This window comes from Ornithodoros turicata, chromosome 3 (genome assembly GCF_037126465.1).
Source record: "Ornithodoros turicata isolate Travis chromosome 3, ASM3712646v1, whole genome shotgun sequence".
NCBI classification, from domain to species: Eukaryota; Metazoa; Arthropoda; class Arachnida; order Ixodida; family Argasidae; genus Ornithodoros; species Ornithodoros turicata.
The window spans coordinates 9,849,059-9,866,353 of NC_088203.1; the positions used below are offsets into that span (position 1 = coordinate 9,849,059).

The following is a 17,295-nucleotide window of genomic DNA, read 5'->3' on the forward strand; positions in this document are numbered from 1 at the left end:
GGAAATGAACCACAGCCTGAAATATATTATACTTCAGTAACTTTTAGCGCAAACAGCGTCACGTGACCCCTTCAGTGGCTCTCTGGCACACTGGCAAACAATTTGGTTACACATGGCGGGTGGTCATTCCACGAGCGTAAAACTTTTCCAGTTATTCCTTTTTCCTATTACTATTCGGTGTAATTCATAATATATAGTTTTCAAATAGATCTCCATTTGCATTAGCTAGTAACTGTTAGCCGCACTGTTAGAAGTCTAGACGCCCTTGTTTGTATGTGCTCAAAAAGTGATTTCGCTACTACGAGGTGGCACACGGAAGCCATGAGGTGAAGATCTGTCTTAGAAGACAAAAATCAACTCAGTGATTTAATCAATATTCATATTTAAATGAAAAAAATCTGAATAATTTGATTTTTTTAATCCGCCGAACAAGAATCCAGTTGAGGACTGGCAGACGGCTGAGTGACGGCAGCTGGGGACATTTTGTCCGGGGACATTTTGTCCGGGGACGTTTTGTCCGGGGACGTTTCGTCCGGGGACGTTTCGTCCGGGGACATTTCGTCCGGGGACATTTTGTCCTACACCCGCGTTGCCAAAACAGAGAAAGTATCTTAATTACTTTTTCAAGTATTTAGTATTTTACTCTAAATACTGTTATTCGTGAGTAATTTGTACTCTATTTCAAATACATTTTCGCAGATGTACTCTGTATCTTATTTCAAATACTTCTTTTGCGGTATTTTGTACATGTCTGCTCAGCGCGCAGCTGCTGCTTTATAGAGGGTGTAAAAGTTCCTCCAGTTATATCGTATACCACAAAATGATACTGAAGAGATTTAGCATAGGGTGCCCACGTTACACCGTAATACGCAGACCAATAAGAGGCGTACGAAATGCACCAACATTGTGCAGCAAACGATGGACGGCGTGTGACTTCAAATTGGGTATATGGTCTGTAGCCAGCGGCCACACCGAGCTTAATACGTCGGTTCTCGTCCGATCACCAGAGCTAGAATTGGGCGGAGTCAATAATCGGGAGGAAGTACGCAGCCAGGTCATAGCACTAGCACTGCAACTAGATCACAGCTTAGTACTATCGTGCAGAAACAAGAACAGTGCGGACATATTTTTATCTGCACCGAACGGGCGATCGGCCAGGGTTCTCCCGTTTTGATGTCGAACTCAGATTCCGAACGTGTTCCACGTCTGATCCAGCTGGAGGAATGTTGACAAATAGACCTGCCTCCCGCAGTATCGACGTGTGCGTGTGTTCGTTTTTCTTTTTTGAATTTTTTTTAAAGTGCACCTGTTGAAGTATGAAGAGGAAATAATATCGCTTTCCAGTGCTGGACCATTTCGCTGAGGGCCCGAAGTTGGGGAAGTCGGTACATGACAAGTTCACACCGCCGCAGCCACGAACATAGACAAAAAGGCGCACACAACAAAACAGGACGAACTGCAAACAAAGGTGAACAAGCGACAAAAAAGACAGGTGTGTAACACCAAACACAAAAACATGTGAGTTGATTGCCGCCAGTGTGTGGTTTATAGTATTCCGTTATCCTGTGGAAGAGTGTACATCGGCCAGACGGGCAGGTGTATCAACACTAGGTTACGTGAGCACGCGACGTTGTTGAAAGGGAAGCTACCGTCGGGGCACCTGGATTCCATTGTGATAGATGTGGATGCTCGCCTGCCTTTGATAAAACTTATTAATCTCCGATCACAGCAGGATCGAGAGATATATGAAGCATTTTTGATTGAGGAAAAAGGGGGAAAATGTGTCAGCGCTCCCTCTATCGCCCTCATACAGGAGGAATTGTGCGATCTCAAAAAATAGGTCGGATACATAGGGGAACGGGTACCTACTGTGGTATTTAAAGGAACTATGAAATTTCCCGAACCCCCATACTTTTTTTCGATGGAAACTGTTCTTCCCGCAGAGAAACTAATATGCCACAAATTTTTCCGGACGAAATCGCTCCACTCTGCGAGGAGCGCGCGCTGGAAATGTCTCTTCCGCGTTCCTCCTCTCTCGCGCATATTTCCCTGCCGATGGTGTAACTGTACGGACCGCACTTCGGTTCCCCGTTACGTCACCGGTGTTGCACAATGGCAAGTAATGCCGCGAGCTCGCGCTGTGGCTGCCGCCACTGCCGAAATCTGCCGATCGCGCGAAAGCTGCTGTCATGGAGATTTCCATTCCCGATGAACGCATACGCGGGATCCTACGGCGCATGCTCCTGGCGGGATTCCTCGGCTCGGCAACACGTCACGATGACGTGTTGCTGAGCCGGCCGTGGTCGCGTCAAGTTACCCGTTGTGTCTCCGCTCGGCAGCTCCCCACGGCGCGGCGCCAGCTGTCCTCCCTTCGCCGCTCCGTTTAAATTCGCTCCCGAGAAGTCCGCTCGCGCGACGAAAGTAAAATTTCGGTTCTAGACTCAGAAAAATGCCTTCTTTCGAACGAAACGAAGAAAAAAATCGTTTCATAGTCCCTTTAAGAGTGTTTGTGTATTCAACAGTAAAGTAGTCGTGAGTTGCAGTTCGTCCTGTTTTGTGTGTGCCTTTTTGTCTGTGTTCGTGGCTGCGGCGGTGTGAGGACCATTTCGCGGGCAATGCCCCTGAGGTTCCATTTACAACAGAACCCCGTTACTACTAAACGACGGTCCGGAAGCACAACCCTGACTCCGACCGCCCCGTTACGTCATGCGAATTTAATACGGTGCGCCCTCGAAGTGTTTCGATGAAATGTACTCCTCCCCGTGGTACGATTCCGCAGTACAGTCACACTTCGCGAGTCGTTGACCCGCTGAACGTCAGCCTCCGACAGACTTGTACGTATTTGGAGTATTGTATTTAAAATACTGTATTTTAAATACAATTTGCGGTATTTTGGTACTCTACTCAATACTTTTTGTTTTGTGTATTTGTACTCTATTACATTTTATGGTATTTTCTACTCAATACTCTAATTACATATTTTGGATCTCCCTCTCAAACTTTCTGTGTCTCGTGTTTCCATTATCTTGCGTGTTCATCCTGAGTCCCTCGGACTTGACCCGGACATTGGCCCTTCTTGGAAGTCTCCATTTAGAGATCTTGCCCCGTATGTACTAATCCTTTGCGGATGAAGGTTCTATTATGTGTGCCCTAATGTGGTAACGCCGAATTCTGACCTCGCCGAGCAGGGACCTTCTAGAAGTTTGATTTGTTCTGGGTCACATATACTTATTGGAGTTATATGATCTCTCTGTCATCTTTTTGGGACTTCTGTTTAGATGACTCCTATCATACAGGGACGGCTTACATAGTACGCGGGTTTTAGGTTATTCATGTCACTGTTATTCTGTTCTGTTATTCATGTCAATGCGGCGACTCGCCGCATTGACCAGTGACTTTTTGAGTTCAAGGATAAATAGTATCTTAATTGTATTTCAAATACTTTTTGAAGTATTTCGTACTCTATCTTAATTACTTTAATTTTCATGTATTTATACTCCATCTTAATTACATTCTAACGTCAGTATTTATTATCTTATCTTAAACACATTTTTGAGTATCTTGTACGTGTCTGGCCTCCGACTCAGTGGGCAGCGCTCCAATCGGCTGACCGATATACGGAGTTGGTATCGATAGAGCTCATAGACTACACTGCTACCAGGTGGGAGAACATAACGTATTGCAAGCGCTCAAAATACATCGGAAGAGGCTACCATGTTATCCTATACAGTTGGAATATGGTTGTGAAGGCTACATACGGTAGGCTCTCTCGTTCAGCCCGTCGTGCAAGGCGAACGCGTGCAAGATGATGTAGTCGCACACTGAGGATGGCAGGTGGCTGATGTGCGTGGTGTTCTCGTGAAACACACACATAACAGTGTCTGCAAGGCAAAACTCAGTTCAGCGGTGAATACAGGGCTACACACAAATACGCGCTCGCGACGGCAGCTGCCCTCGCATATATCCGCGGCCACTTACTTTGCGGTCCAACGGGCTTCTGAGATCGACGTCCAGAGTCTACGTATATAAGAACCAGTGTTGCTTTCGTTTCTCTGTTGCTATGGTGCAGGGTTACTTACCTTGGTCTCGCATCAGTCGACGTGTTTTCTCGAGTTCGTCTGAAATAAGAGTCCTGCCATTGATAGATAACTCTGATGTGGATCCGTACGCGTTGTGCGAGAGTCTGTCGTAAACTAACCACTTACGCGGTGGAATAATTTGCCGTTGCCCGAACAAGCAACCACGATACATGAACTCGAGAAAGCCATGCACGTCGTATTTTTATTAACCAGGATGATATACAGGGTGTTTTACACAACGCAAAAAAAAAAGAAGGAAGTAAAATTTTATTTAAAGGAGCAATGAGGTGACGAATTTAACGTCGTTCGAAATCCTGCGCCGTCTGTCAAGCTGTCCACTATAGGAGTCATCATGCAAAATATTTTCGCTCCGCGATGCGTAATAGCCAGGGAGGGATAACGGATGTATTTTCGTTACAGATTTCATTTTAGTTTCATTTCCGTTATCCTTATCTGATACCAGCTTTTAATTTCGTTTCCGTTACGCTTCCGTTACTGTTTCCGGTAAAGGAACGGCTGTTACAGAGCTGCGGGGAACAGCCCGTCTGTTTTGCCCAACACTTAAAAATTAACTTCACCGCTTAGCACGCTCCTAGCCAACCATTATCTCGAATGATATCGTTATCTGCCCTGATTTGTTGAAAACGGGAGGCGTTCGCCTTTTTTTGTGACAATTATGAACAGCATAAGTGTCACAAAAAAGGCGTACGCCTCCCGTTCTCAACAAATCAGGGGGCTTAATCGCTTCATTGTCGTTACGGTCGTTACAAGCTAACGAGTGACGGGAAATTCCAAAAGGTGGGCACGTGACATATTGCGCGTGACGTGTACCACGGCCTTCACGTATCGCGCGAAGAGCGCCGTGCACGTGTTTTATCACGTGCCCACCTTTTTAAATTTCCCGCCCGCCTTTTTGAATTTACCGCCACTCGTTAGCTTGTAACGACCGTAACGACCATGAAGCGATTAAGCCCCCAGGGCAGATAACGATATCATTCGAGATAATGGTTGGCTAGGAGCGTGCTATGCGGTGAAGTTCATTTTTAAGAGTGAAGTGCTGCTTTTGTGCCACGCGTACACACTACACAAGTAACTTACACGCCGTTGGGATGCGCACATCTTGCAGGATTTTTAAAGATGTGTAGGAACATCGCAGGTGAAACATGTCTGCAATCCCAAGTGACTTATGAAAGGATTTCCACTTGAAACCACACACGTACAAAGTGGTTCAAAGTGGTTTCAGGTGGAAATCCTTTCACAAACCACTTGGGATTGCAAACATTTTTCACCTGGGATGCCTTCAGTCAGCCTTCTGTCAGCAGTCATTCTGAGTCCAGCAACCCAAGATGGGCGTAACCTTGTCACATTCACAGGCGGACGCTCCCAGTAGTAAACAATACTGCCATAGTGATGTTCGGCTAGAGTTTGGCACCACGACACTAGCGCCGGCTTTCTTCCCTGGTGGCGGGCGGAGGAAAAGTTTCCCAGTATATTTTACAAACGTATAGCAGACGATGTCGGCGATTTCACACGTCATATGCGTGAATTTTGCCTTGTGTTCGACCTACTTCAGCGCATCTGTACCATCCACGATGCACTAACCGCAGGAAACGGCGAAGTAACTGAAATAAATACTGGAAATAACTTATCCGCGCCGTCACAGGTGACACTGATGGCAGTGAGCGAGGGAGGGCGGCCCCTGGGCAGCCGAACGAACCCATAGCCACGGTGAAATGAAGGAAGTAAAAAAATAAATAAATAAAGATAAAAATCATACGTTGTCATCCTCGTTCGTGCTATGGTGGAGTATAGAGTGCATGGAGTCTATGTTGTGTAAGTCGCATGTCTTGATGTCATGTAGGTAGGCAATGTCACGAGTAGGTAAGAGAGTGGTGCACCCTCCCATATCCAATATCGCGCTTTGTTTCCATGCTGAAGTGTAATATTTAGGGCATTACAGGGAATGAAGTCATAAAAATACAAAAATAAAATGAAAAGTCACTGAAATATCATGGCACAACAGTAATAGCCATTAGCCTAATTCAATACAGGACGATAATTTTCGTTTCCGTTTCGGTAGTGGAGGACAGTGGTACGCGTTTCCCTTGTCGTTACCATCATCTCCAATTTCGGTAATATACCGTTTCTGTTTCCGTTAACGTTACCGTTCCCTGGTTATGGCTGTGCAATCGAATTTACAAGAGATGGTCGGAGAAAGCAGACGCGGACGACCGACACGATGCGCTCGTCACGTAGGTTTCTTTTTTTTTTCTTTTGCACTTCACGCGCCGCTTATACATGCTTGAGCAGTGCCGCTGTACGTCACTGGTCACGTGAGAGGAGTAGCATACGTCACAAAGTCTTCTCGTTCTGCGATGTGCTCCTTTCATGCGGAAAATGATTTTTGAAAAGCGCGCGGAACAGATCCCTCGCGCTCGCTCCGTAGGTCACCCAAGGTATATCTAAACTGGTAGCGAAAACAAGCGAAAATACCAAATCAGACCCATCGGCAAGGCCACCACCAAGAGGCGCGAGCGATCCTGGGTGTTGACAGTAGAGGTACGGTTGTAAACAGAAAAACTTTACAACATGGGCGTGGCTTGTGTGTGTACTAATAGGTTATTCATAATTTCAATGTAGAAAAAGCTCTGTTGCCCGCTCGTGCACATATACGAGATCAACCACTCCAGTACATTTCCATATTCTGCTCCTTTGCGCATGTGTCACAGTTGGGTCTGTTTATCCGTGCGTCTCTGTATCCGTACCGTGTGTCCGTGCATTGTAATACGGAGTTCGTACACTCTTTGGGTTAAACAGGAAGCGACGTTCACATCTCCGTGCTGTAAACCAAGATTAACACGAGTGAACAGATGAATACAATGATCCCATGTTGCTGGGCCCGCGAAAAAAAGATTTCGTCATGGGACGAGCGGCCATGATGGTGTGAGTGTTAGCAGGAACCAACTGTGTACCAACGATGTCGTGTTTTGTTGCAATGGACCTATAACGGCCACTTATTGAATAAATGCAAACGTCTAATCACTAGGTATACGTATAGCTCTAGGTGAGAAATTGGCCTTATGTGAGCCTTCCTAATTTTTCTATGGTCATCACGATGCGTTTCTGTTTGGAGTTGTCAAAATCTGTGATAACTGTGTATTTGGAATTGATATGATTCATTAAATCTGATATGCTTTATTTTTCTGTGTTCTCGTCTGGCATTGTTGACTGTGCACGGAAAAGGGAATACAAGGCAAGCGAAGTGAGCCGGGCCAATGTAAACGTGCATGGATAATTATGCACTACTATATTGCTATTATTCATACTTGTGACGTCGTCTGTGACGTGATTTATTTACAAACGTAGTAGTCCGCGCAACGGATGGATGGCGCTGACCGTCTCTATCACGGCGTCATTCTGAAGACACAGGGGCCTATGGGAGTTACGCTACCTGTTAAAATATACATTGGGTCACCTACGCTCATTGTTGTTTCGCAGGAACTCCTATTCGTTGGATGACACTCTGTACCGAAAAAAAAAAGAAAACAGGGGGGGGCACCTCGGTATTCCTTTAAAAATTGTTTGTTTATTAAAAGAACAAGCATGTCAGCATAAAATAGTGTAGTCGTGAGGCATGGGGGTCAACAGCAGATGGTAGTGAAGATTCCCACGTCTCACTCTCGGGTATATACAATTAGAATGAATTGCTTAACCTCGGTCACACCCCGTAAGATGAATAGAACCATATTGTCTGAACACTAACTTAACTCACTTGCCCGAACAATAGGGGTCAACGCTATTTACCTCGGGCCAGCTTTTGACATGATTGACATGACTTCTGAGCGCTTCAGTTATCAAATTTGATTTAATTTAATTCAAATTTGCGAAGTCGACCTCATGTTTCTTTTTTTTTTGTTTGTTTGTTTGACGGAAACAAAGTGCATGCCGAAGTCGCGCTATTCTATTGCGAAATACATTCTCTACTACAATGGCAGAAAAAAAAAATCAGTGGCGATTTAGCGGTAAATGCGAGAGAAATTACGAGAGAAATCCCTTAGCATTAAGCGCCATTTCTGGTTCCTACTTGACTTCCGGTTACCCACTTCCAGTTCGTACTTGACTTCCGATTCACCCACTTCCCGACACTTTCAATTACTACATGAAAGTCCATTTAATTAACCCATAATTAGCCTCAATCACTTTCAACTACCATTTAATTACCGAAGGTATCCCCACGTTACCTCAGGTAATTCTCTTTAATTACATTTACTTGCTTGAATTACTCAGTTTCCCTCAATTACGTTTAATTACATGTAATTAACTCTGGTAGACGGAGAACTGCTCAGCAGACAATTTGCGCGCCTCGAAACGGCGTTTTCCGCGTTTTTTTTCTCGAGCATACGAAAGCAGTAGGGAATGTATTTTGCACTTTTTGTAGTTTTGTATTTGCTAGGACATGTGTGTACCTTGTATGTTTTGCGTATACATATATGTTCACAAGTCCCAAACGTCACCACACCAGCACTGCAGGGTGTTTCACCCTGCAGTGATAAAAAATAATAAGTGATAAAAAGTGATAAAAAATTCTAACGGGGCCCGTACTCGCAGGAGGATCGTGGCACTTTCGGCACTTACCTTATGGAGACTACCTTCTTACCTTCTGGACAATACCTTCTGTCTTACCTTCTGGCATTGCACAATTTTTAATTGTGGGAATTTATTTTTGTCAGTTGAACTTTGAAAATTGCCAAGCGAACTTCACTTTCTTTTTTTTTCTTACAGAAATATGATGTCAGGCACGGATAACCGCAGACCCAACAAAAACTATGCACAGTAGCGCAACAGAAATAGTCTAAAAAATAGTAAAAATTACGCTTTTGGCCCTATTGTAGACGGTTGTTTTGTTTTCTTTGTGATAAGACAGTTGTGACCAGCATCAAAGTCAAAGCGAGGAAAAGTAAGGTAAAACAAGAGACTGGGAACACTTCCTCTTCTCCCCGCATCTTCCGTGCGCTCTTCTTTGCGACAATCAAGCAGGCGGGGCTAAAGCGGAACTTTTACTATTTTTAGACCATTTCTGTTGGGCTACTGTGCTACTGTTTTTTGTTGGGGCTGTAATTATTCGTGGAGGGGTTCACATTGCTCTGGAAAAGTGAGGTTCGCTTGGCAATTTTCGAAGTTCAATTGAAAAAATAAATTCCCCTCAGTTAAAACTTGTTCAAAGCCTTCCTAAGTTGCGGCAAATGTTTCCAGAAGGTAATTGCCGAAAGTTCCACAATCCTTCGGCGAGTACGTCGGCAGTTAGAATTTATTTATCACTTTAGGTGAAACACCCTGTATATAGTGAGTATTTTTATTCGTTACATAATTTTTATGAAAAAAACTAGCAGATCAAAATAGATGCCGTTTTCGCATCACCAGGCGAACATACTCTCGAAGAAAGTATGTAACTACAAGATCACTAATTACCTTAAATTCGTTAATTTACAATATAATTAGGGGATTTCGCGCAAAAGAGATATAGCAGAATGGGAGATATTCCTCGTTGAAAGCCATTCCATGTTTTAAAAACATGGAAGACTTCGCAAGGACTTCGCACGAGCACCCCCTTGGTACCGAACACAACTTTCGCATTCATTTTTGCCCGAGTAATTAATCCGTATATGATGACAACAGCAAACCGAAACCGAAATGCGAAGAGCAGAAAGCAGAGCTCCATACCATACTGTGACGTCACTCACCATTGTCGTCTGCTTCGCAACATGCATTCTCTCTTGCCAGATGCCAGATATGTCAGCAGTGTGTTGCTTTCAGTGCCCTCTCGCTTCACAGAGGTGAAGGGCTCGCTTCGTAATAAATTTGAATGAAATCTGCGCAGTTCCGGTACGAGATATTTCGTACAAATGTCCCTGACATCCAAATGGTTACGAATATACCATAACCTTTGTGGTGATTTTGTTGCGAAGTCTCACTTTAAACACGCACGCCTGTTCAGATATCCATTGCTGAATTTGCTATGCAAATCAGCCGAAACAAGAACTACGCACTTCACGAGCGCAGAAATGACGGGACCTTCGCTTTATATGGATCGGAGTGTGGTGGTGATGGTGAAAGGGACCGCCGTTGTCGGCTTCTCGGAGGTGGGCGAATGACGTCCTTGGGGAAAGTGAGTCTTGGGACGACTTCTAAGGGAACTGTGCCGACATATACCTGAAAGTGCAAGAGGAAAACCCAGGAAAAACTCTAGACAGCACAGTCGGCACCCGGGTACCTCCCAGTCTCGACGTGACATGGATGGACGAGGATTAGCTCCTACACCAATCAGCTCCATCGCTCCAAAATCACGTGGCCTTCTCCCCTGGATTGCCTGCCGCTCTTTCGGCGCTCGAAACGTGCGTAGTCCTCGTTTCGACTCATTTGCACAGCGCAATTCAGCGATGAATATTCCAAGACACGTGCGCGCTTGAGTGTTTTTGAAACATGGAATATCTCCCTGTCTGTAACCTCGGTTTTGCGCGAAATCCACCAATTAAAGAGCTAATTAATGAATTTTAGGTAATTAGTGATCTTGTAGAGCCATACTTTCTTCGAGAGAATGTTCACCTGACCATATAACTCAACCGCAAAAATCTATTTTGCTCTCCTAGTTTTTTTAATAAAAATTCTATGCCGAATGAAAAAAAAAAAGCGATATAGCTAGCTTCACATCTAACCATACATCTCACGTGCAACCACGGTGCTTCGGCTCATTTTTTTTTTTTAACGTGGCCAAAAAGGTGACCAAGAATCAGCTACTGCAGGCCATCTCTCTAAAACAAAACGAAACTAGCGACACGTGACCGTGGCACGTAATAATGGCACTTTTGGTCCTGGTCACATTGAGGCAGCCGCAGGAAAACGCCCGCGTAAGCCCGTGACAAGTTTGTGACTCACAAAGTGACTCGTTGAGGAGGCCCGTGCGCAAGTGCGGATCTCCACAATGACCTTGAGGATCGTCGTAGTCCACATGGTACGCAGCCACACACGGTGTACCTGCTGAATCAACCTGCGTAATTACGGTTCTCGGGTAAGTGACTGCTTCGCACACACGGATCCAGAGCGATAGTGTTCAGGCCCCAAAAACCAACTGCCTTCCGGGACAATTAACTTCTCTTGGGACCGCCAAGTGTGAACCACGCTATGGCGATCGGAAGTGCTTCTTATGCGTATGGACTGCTTACCAAATTTACGGGCACCACTTGGATGGGTCGCAAAAAAATGTGTTGAGGAAAAAGACGCAAATTAATTATGCCGAAGATTTCACAAGAATCAAACCCGAGTCTCCCAGGAGCATGGGGTGGGACTCCCAAAAGAGTTACCGTATTTTCACGCGTATAAGCCGCACCGCAGATAAGCCACAGGACGCGTTTTTAGGAACGTTTTGAACATTTTCCGGCAGATAAGCCGCACTCGCAGATAAGCCGCGGGCAATACGAGACGACTCCTATGTGCGACAAAGGAGACCGTAGAGTAATGCCATAAACCCTGTGGTCCATACTCCGGGATCGGCATAGTGTACAACAAAGGAAGTCAGTTCTAGAGTTCTACCAAGGTCGGATTGTGCCCTTGTTGGGCGCTTTTCATGTATTGATGGGTCAGTGGTCTTCCAGAAGGCATGAATCACTGTCACCACTTTCGTTAAAGCTGCATGGGGGCAATCTACTCTAATGTGGACCCATCCCTGCTAGGCACTGTTCGTGCATCAGCAGGGCAGTGCTATTCCAGAGACACTGTCGACCCTTTCGTTAAAATCAGTGTGTGGGGAAAATACCTGAAAAAAAAAAGTCATCAGATAAGCCGCACCGGTGGATAAGCCACACAGCGCCCATGGGAAAAAAAATCGCGCATAAGCCGCGGCTAATACGCGTGAAATTACGGTACGTACGACGGAATCTGTCGTAAACCGGTCGTACGAGAAGGTTAGATACACGTAGTGCGCGCGTCGCAAAATCCTCGCGACTTGTACGGCGGAATCCTGCAGAGCTCCCGAGCGGTCTTACGAGGAAACATGGCGGCGTACTCGGCAGCGGCGGATTCGGAGACGGCAAACAAAGACTCCGTAGTACGCGCCCACGCATTGCACTTTGCCTCAGCCTACCAAAGCCTACTTTGGAGCTCGTGAACTTTAACTATAACGCTAACGATAGCTATGTGGAAGGTCCGGGCTCTGGATCGGTAGCGCGGGGGGGGGGGAGGGGGGGGGCTTGCTTTCGTATGGATCACTTCGGAGGTTGGGTTGCACCGCTGGTTTCCAACACCGAATCCGGGAGGACGTTCCTAACGCTCTCTATATGGATCATGGATCAAATCTGGACATTATGACAGATCGGTGTTATGGCGGCCGGCCCTAGGCATGCTTTGGTGTTATTCACTGTTGCAGCTTCGACACACGTATGGAAATGTTGGACAAATGCATCTACCTTGAGCACCAGGTCAGACTTAGAATCGTATGTGTACAATTTGCCGTGCGCAGGCTGGAAGGTGGACATGGCCAAGTGATTCGATTGTGCTTGTGTCTCCCATTTCTTGCAAGTCTGAAATGGGATTAAACGGTTATCTGCAGGAATGCTCCACCATGAACATCAATTCAATTGCCATCACGATCGCGTAGGTAGTGTTGGTAGATCGGCAAAAATACGATATACTAGCGGTGGACAAGTGTGGGATGAACAACTGCGGTTCAATTAAGCTACGCAACACGACTGACCCTGTTTAAATCGAGATCAACCGTCCTTTTACTTGAATTTAACGCTTAACTGTGCTCTGCTCTGCTCTGTTATAGTGACTGAAACATTCATTACGTCACCAACTTACCTTTGTGAAAAATAATTGAGTGTTAAGTTTTAGCAACCCTTGATCTCGATTAGAAGTTAACCAGTGCAGTGATGCCGAGCGGCGGCGAACTGGGAGAGGAGAATTGTTTGTCCCACTTGTTTCTCACCCAAACTTGCAGAGTCGCGTGGTTTGACGTCACACTCGCTCCTTATTTTCTTTCCTCCTTGTGACAAACAGCACGTCGCCTTGCCGCTGTCGCTCGCCGTCAACCCCGGTTGTCGTACGTGCGGGCTAGTCTTTACTGGCATAACAGAACGTGCACCAGGGACGACACGACGCCGTAAGGTTTATGGATTCGTTAGAGCGACGGTCTCGTACAGCCGCGGCGATTCCGGAATTTAGCCAAAATTATATTCGCCAGTACTGTAAACATACAACCGTCAAAGTTTCATTGAGAACAACGAAGTCGTTTTCGATGAACTTGTCGAAATGTGCCATAATGGCAGACGGCGAATCCTGCACTTCACTCTCATGTGTAACGTCACGCATGACGCCGGCCTGCGGGTAAGTCGCCCATTGGTTGAGCGAAGAGCAAAGCAGCGGTTTGCAGTTGCCGCCGTTGCCATGGCAGTTGCAACTTACAGAAGGATCGTGGGACCAGTGAGAGACTATACATAAGAGCTGCAACTACGGACGCATATCTCCGGGAGCCGAGGATATAGTCCGTGCAAGTAGGCCACTTTTTAGAGAACGCGTCTTTGGCTTGAGAACACAAAGAAAATGTATACGAGAGTTCCCACGGCCCCAAGTCACTTCTAAAAGTCGCCTGTTCACGCCAGTGCATATGCGTGCGCCAAAGCAAACGATTTCTGCATCCAATCACGGACTTTCCCGCAAGGCGACGTGATCGTTCTTATTGTTGCCAACACAGATCGCGGAATGCTGTGCATCTTTATCAAAATTTGTTTATTTAATAACCGTGTCGTACGGGCTTTGCCGTGTAAATTCGCAGTACTCCATTTTCAACAAAGGGCAACCGAATGGTACACCTTATGAGAGGGGCATGGGGTACGAGACCGTCTCTTTAGCATATCAGCGTACAATTATACATGAGTCTAGCCTAGTAATACAACCAGAGGTCGGCACTCATACTTCATTACCCGCTCAGCTCCTCTTTGCTCACGCATGATCAGTTCACAAGCCACACACAAACCGCACGCCGTCGTTCAGTCACCCGATGATTTTCCCGATTTTCATTACAAGTGCCAGATGAAAGGGCGACTTAGTTAACCTTAATTTTTACGCGTCGTACCCATGATCACATCCCAAGTAGAACAATGCACTGGAAGTGACTGCACAGGGGTAGGCCGGTAACTGAAGATGGTTTTAACTGCTTCATGCTGCTTCTGCTCCATGGGGGTCAACAGCAGATGGTAGTGAAGATTCCCACGTCTCACTCTCGGGTATATACAATTAGAATGAATTGCTTAACCTCGGTCACACCCAGTAAGTGACTACACAGGGGTAGGCCGGTAACTGAAGATGGTTTTAACTGCTTCATGGCTGCTCCTGCTCCATGGGGGTCAACTGCAGATGGTAGTGAAGCAACCTTAGCTACCACCATAGAGGGGATAGTAATATCCCCTCTAGGCGGTAGCTAAGGTTGTGCCGACTAAATGGGTAGTGGTAGGTTCGAATACTACCACCGCATGAGCTATCAGGGGTTTTCCCCTTCTAGACGGTTGTCGGTACAGTTCACCCCCAAGTCGACCCAGAGCGCATATTATCCTATCCTATACTACTGCTGCCCTCTCCCCACCTGGTCACGCCTGCACGTTGCTCATATCCTGTTGCATGCTAATTACACGAAATCAAACAAGATTCATAGTAGTTGAAGGGACAAGAGTTGCACCAACGTCTTAGCGCAGGGTTTGCACTTTGCACGAACTATTTTGCACAATCTGAGACAGACATTCAAAGGTGAAGGCAAATTTGATCCGCCTGCTGGTCGAGGGCACAGGCTGCTCGGGCACACAATCTCTCGCGAGGGACGCGTTAACTGCGGTGTGCCCGGTTCCCGCTCAAGAACACACTGGTGAGCAAAAGGCAACGGTGGCGACGCGGCGCTATGAAAAATTCACGAATTAGACACGATGGGCTTTTATTATCGGTTAGCGAGGTCTCGAAACAGCACAATTAAAGTAGCACAGAAGTCATTTTTAACACCCAGTTTTCTTCCTATAAAACTGTTAAGTAGGCCAGTAAGATGCACCATGCGAAGTAATTTACACCACGGAGTCATAATTATCGCAGAAATTGAATTTAAAATACGCCGCAAAAAGCGACCGTGCGCAACGGTGGTGAAGAGCAGTACCAGCCTGTGATCTGCCTGGAACCTCGCGCTGACGCTATAAGGAGAACGCTCGCTGATTGGCCTGAAGAAATATCTGCTACTCCGCTGTCGTCTGCTACTCGGCTGTTCGGGGTTCTGATAAAGCCTTTCTCCTTGCTCGGTAATGCTTCGGCCGCTCCTTCTATCCCCAATTCTCCGGGAAAACTTGCAAAACAGGTTTACGGCGGCAAAGGGACAAGGCGCTGACCCCCACTGACCGGCAAACCAGAACGAGTCTCCTTATGCCGTCATCGGTGACGTGGCATCATACCTCCTCATCCTCGTTATAGCTGGAGTTGCGAGTTAAGGGTGGAGGCGCGGAGCTGTGTTTATGTGAGTTTTTTTCTGGGAAACAAATTGCACACATCAAAACCTTTCGCGCTACTCGGTATAATCACACGCACACTTTCGTCAGAGGTCTTAATCTGAATTTTTTTTGGATGGCCCTCTGTACTCCTTTAAGAGCAGTACCCCTTCACTTGAACCTGCCTGCACCGAAAATATCGTTGTCAAATGCCACTGTACTGCGCAACGAAGTAGGAGCCACGGAAAGCAAAGAAGAACGCACCGCACTGTAGTCGACGATATTCATCGCGTTGCAAGGGCTCTCAAACGGGACTGTCTCGCTTGGCGTGTCGAACTCAAACGCTGCCATGGAAAGAGAGTAGCAGAGAAACGGCTGTGGCTCTGGCAAAGCTTTCATCCACTTTACACCCAATTCGATGGGGATGCTGCCAGCGGCATCGAAAGTGCCATGCATCATGGACGGGAACCGGCCGGTACAGTTCGTCTTCGTGTTAGGCGGTGGTACTTCCAGGTGTGTCTCAAGAATGAAGATATCAACCGCCCTGAAAAATAGTGGAAATGAGGATTATAGGCTGGATATATTGCTGCATTAACGAAAGCATATATAATGCCTTCTTGAGCAAAGCGTCCATGTGCAATATGTGGGTGCGCCGCTGTCTTGCAGTTCACTTAGCGCTAAAACAACCGAATAGCCACGGACAGAAAGAAAGGTGCCCGTGAGCCACGTGGGACGCATTGCTCTGGTGGTGGTGGTGGTGGTGGTGTAACTGCTTGCCGTAGTCGGCCTCGCAAGGCGGGCAACGTCACGACTAACGCAGGTCCGTAAAAAAAAAAAAAAAAAAGGAAACGGGAAAGACCTCGTCCACTACGGCCGAATTATGCGCAATCCTACACGCAGCAGCAGCACTGAAGTACATCGACTGTGCAAAGGCAGTTATACTTACTGACTCACCAAGCGCATTAGACCAGATCAAAGACTTAGACCACTCATCTATTATGATCCGCTGCATCCGCAAAGCCCTCTTGGACCTGAGACGGGACAGTAAAGACATAGTTCTGCAATGGATTCCTTCCCACGTTGGAATTCACGGCAATGAGGAAGCTGACCGCCTAGCAAACGAAGCCCATTCTCTTCCGGCTCCCACGTTTCCATCACCACCACATCGAACCACTAAAGAAACGCATTGCTCTGGGGCTGCGTTGTAGCGACAAAAAAGTAGCCAATACGACGTCGCGCCAAGTAGCGAAGTCCAGCAGACTTCTTCGCCAGTTTGGGTCACATTTGTTGCGCGTACCTCGTGAATCAGGTTTTGGCGTCACAGATGCTAATGCACGCCTGTGACGTCATAAATGTCTTATTGTGGGTACCCGTGCCAACACCACCTTGAGAGAGGAAGCCCGCGCATTCCCTCCTCTCCCTCTTTCAAGTAAGAGTGAGAATTCGTCTGGTACTGCGATTTACCGTTCTGCGAATTCCAAGAACCCGCAAATGATTGCAGGAAGACCTGGAACCGGCAGACCTAAATATTTAGACAAAAAAGTGCAACGCGCTTTCCAGAAAATCAGTTTTGAGAAAGATCGCGACCGTTTCGCGCTTTATTTCCAAGTTTTCCCATTTACGAGTACGCGCGGGCTTCCAATCACAACTCGCAGACGACGGTGGTTCTGCTCCAGGGCCACGGCCGCTGGAAGCACGTTCGTGAT

General features: G+C 46.6%; 1 protein-coding gene across 2 annotated transcripts in view; it reads right to left on the reverse strand.

The window, feature by feature from the left end:
- LOC135388024 (uncharacterized) overlaps positions 1–17,295 on the reverse strand; it is a 108,266-nt gene that overhangs the window by 56,648 nt on the left and 34,323 nt on the right. For both annotated transcript variants that reach the window (XM_064617301.1, XM_064617300.1), the window contains exons 53-58: positions 15,854–16,133; positions 12,539–12,652; positions 11,013–11,124; positions 4,080–4,118; positions 3,979–4,017; positions 3,759–3,881 (exon numbers count right to left, since the gene is read on the reverse strand). In XM_064617301.1, the coding sequence (XP_064473371.1) occupies positions 3,759–3,881; positions 3,979–4,017; positions 4,080–4,118; positions 11,013–11,124; positions 12,539–12,652; positions 15,854–16,133 (707 nt within the window). The remainder of the gene's footprint in view (positions 1–3,758; positions 3,882–3,978; positions 4,018–4,079; positions 4,119–11,012; positions 11,125–12,538; positions 12,653–15,853; positions 16,134–17,295) is intronic.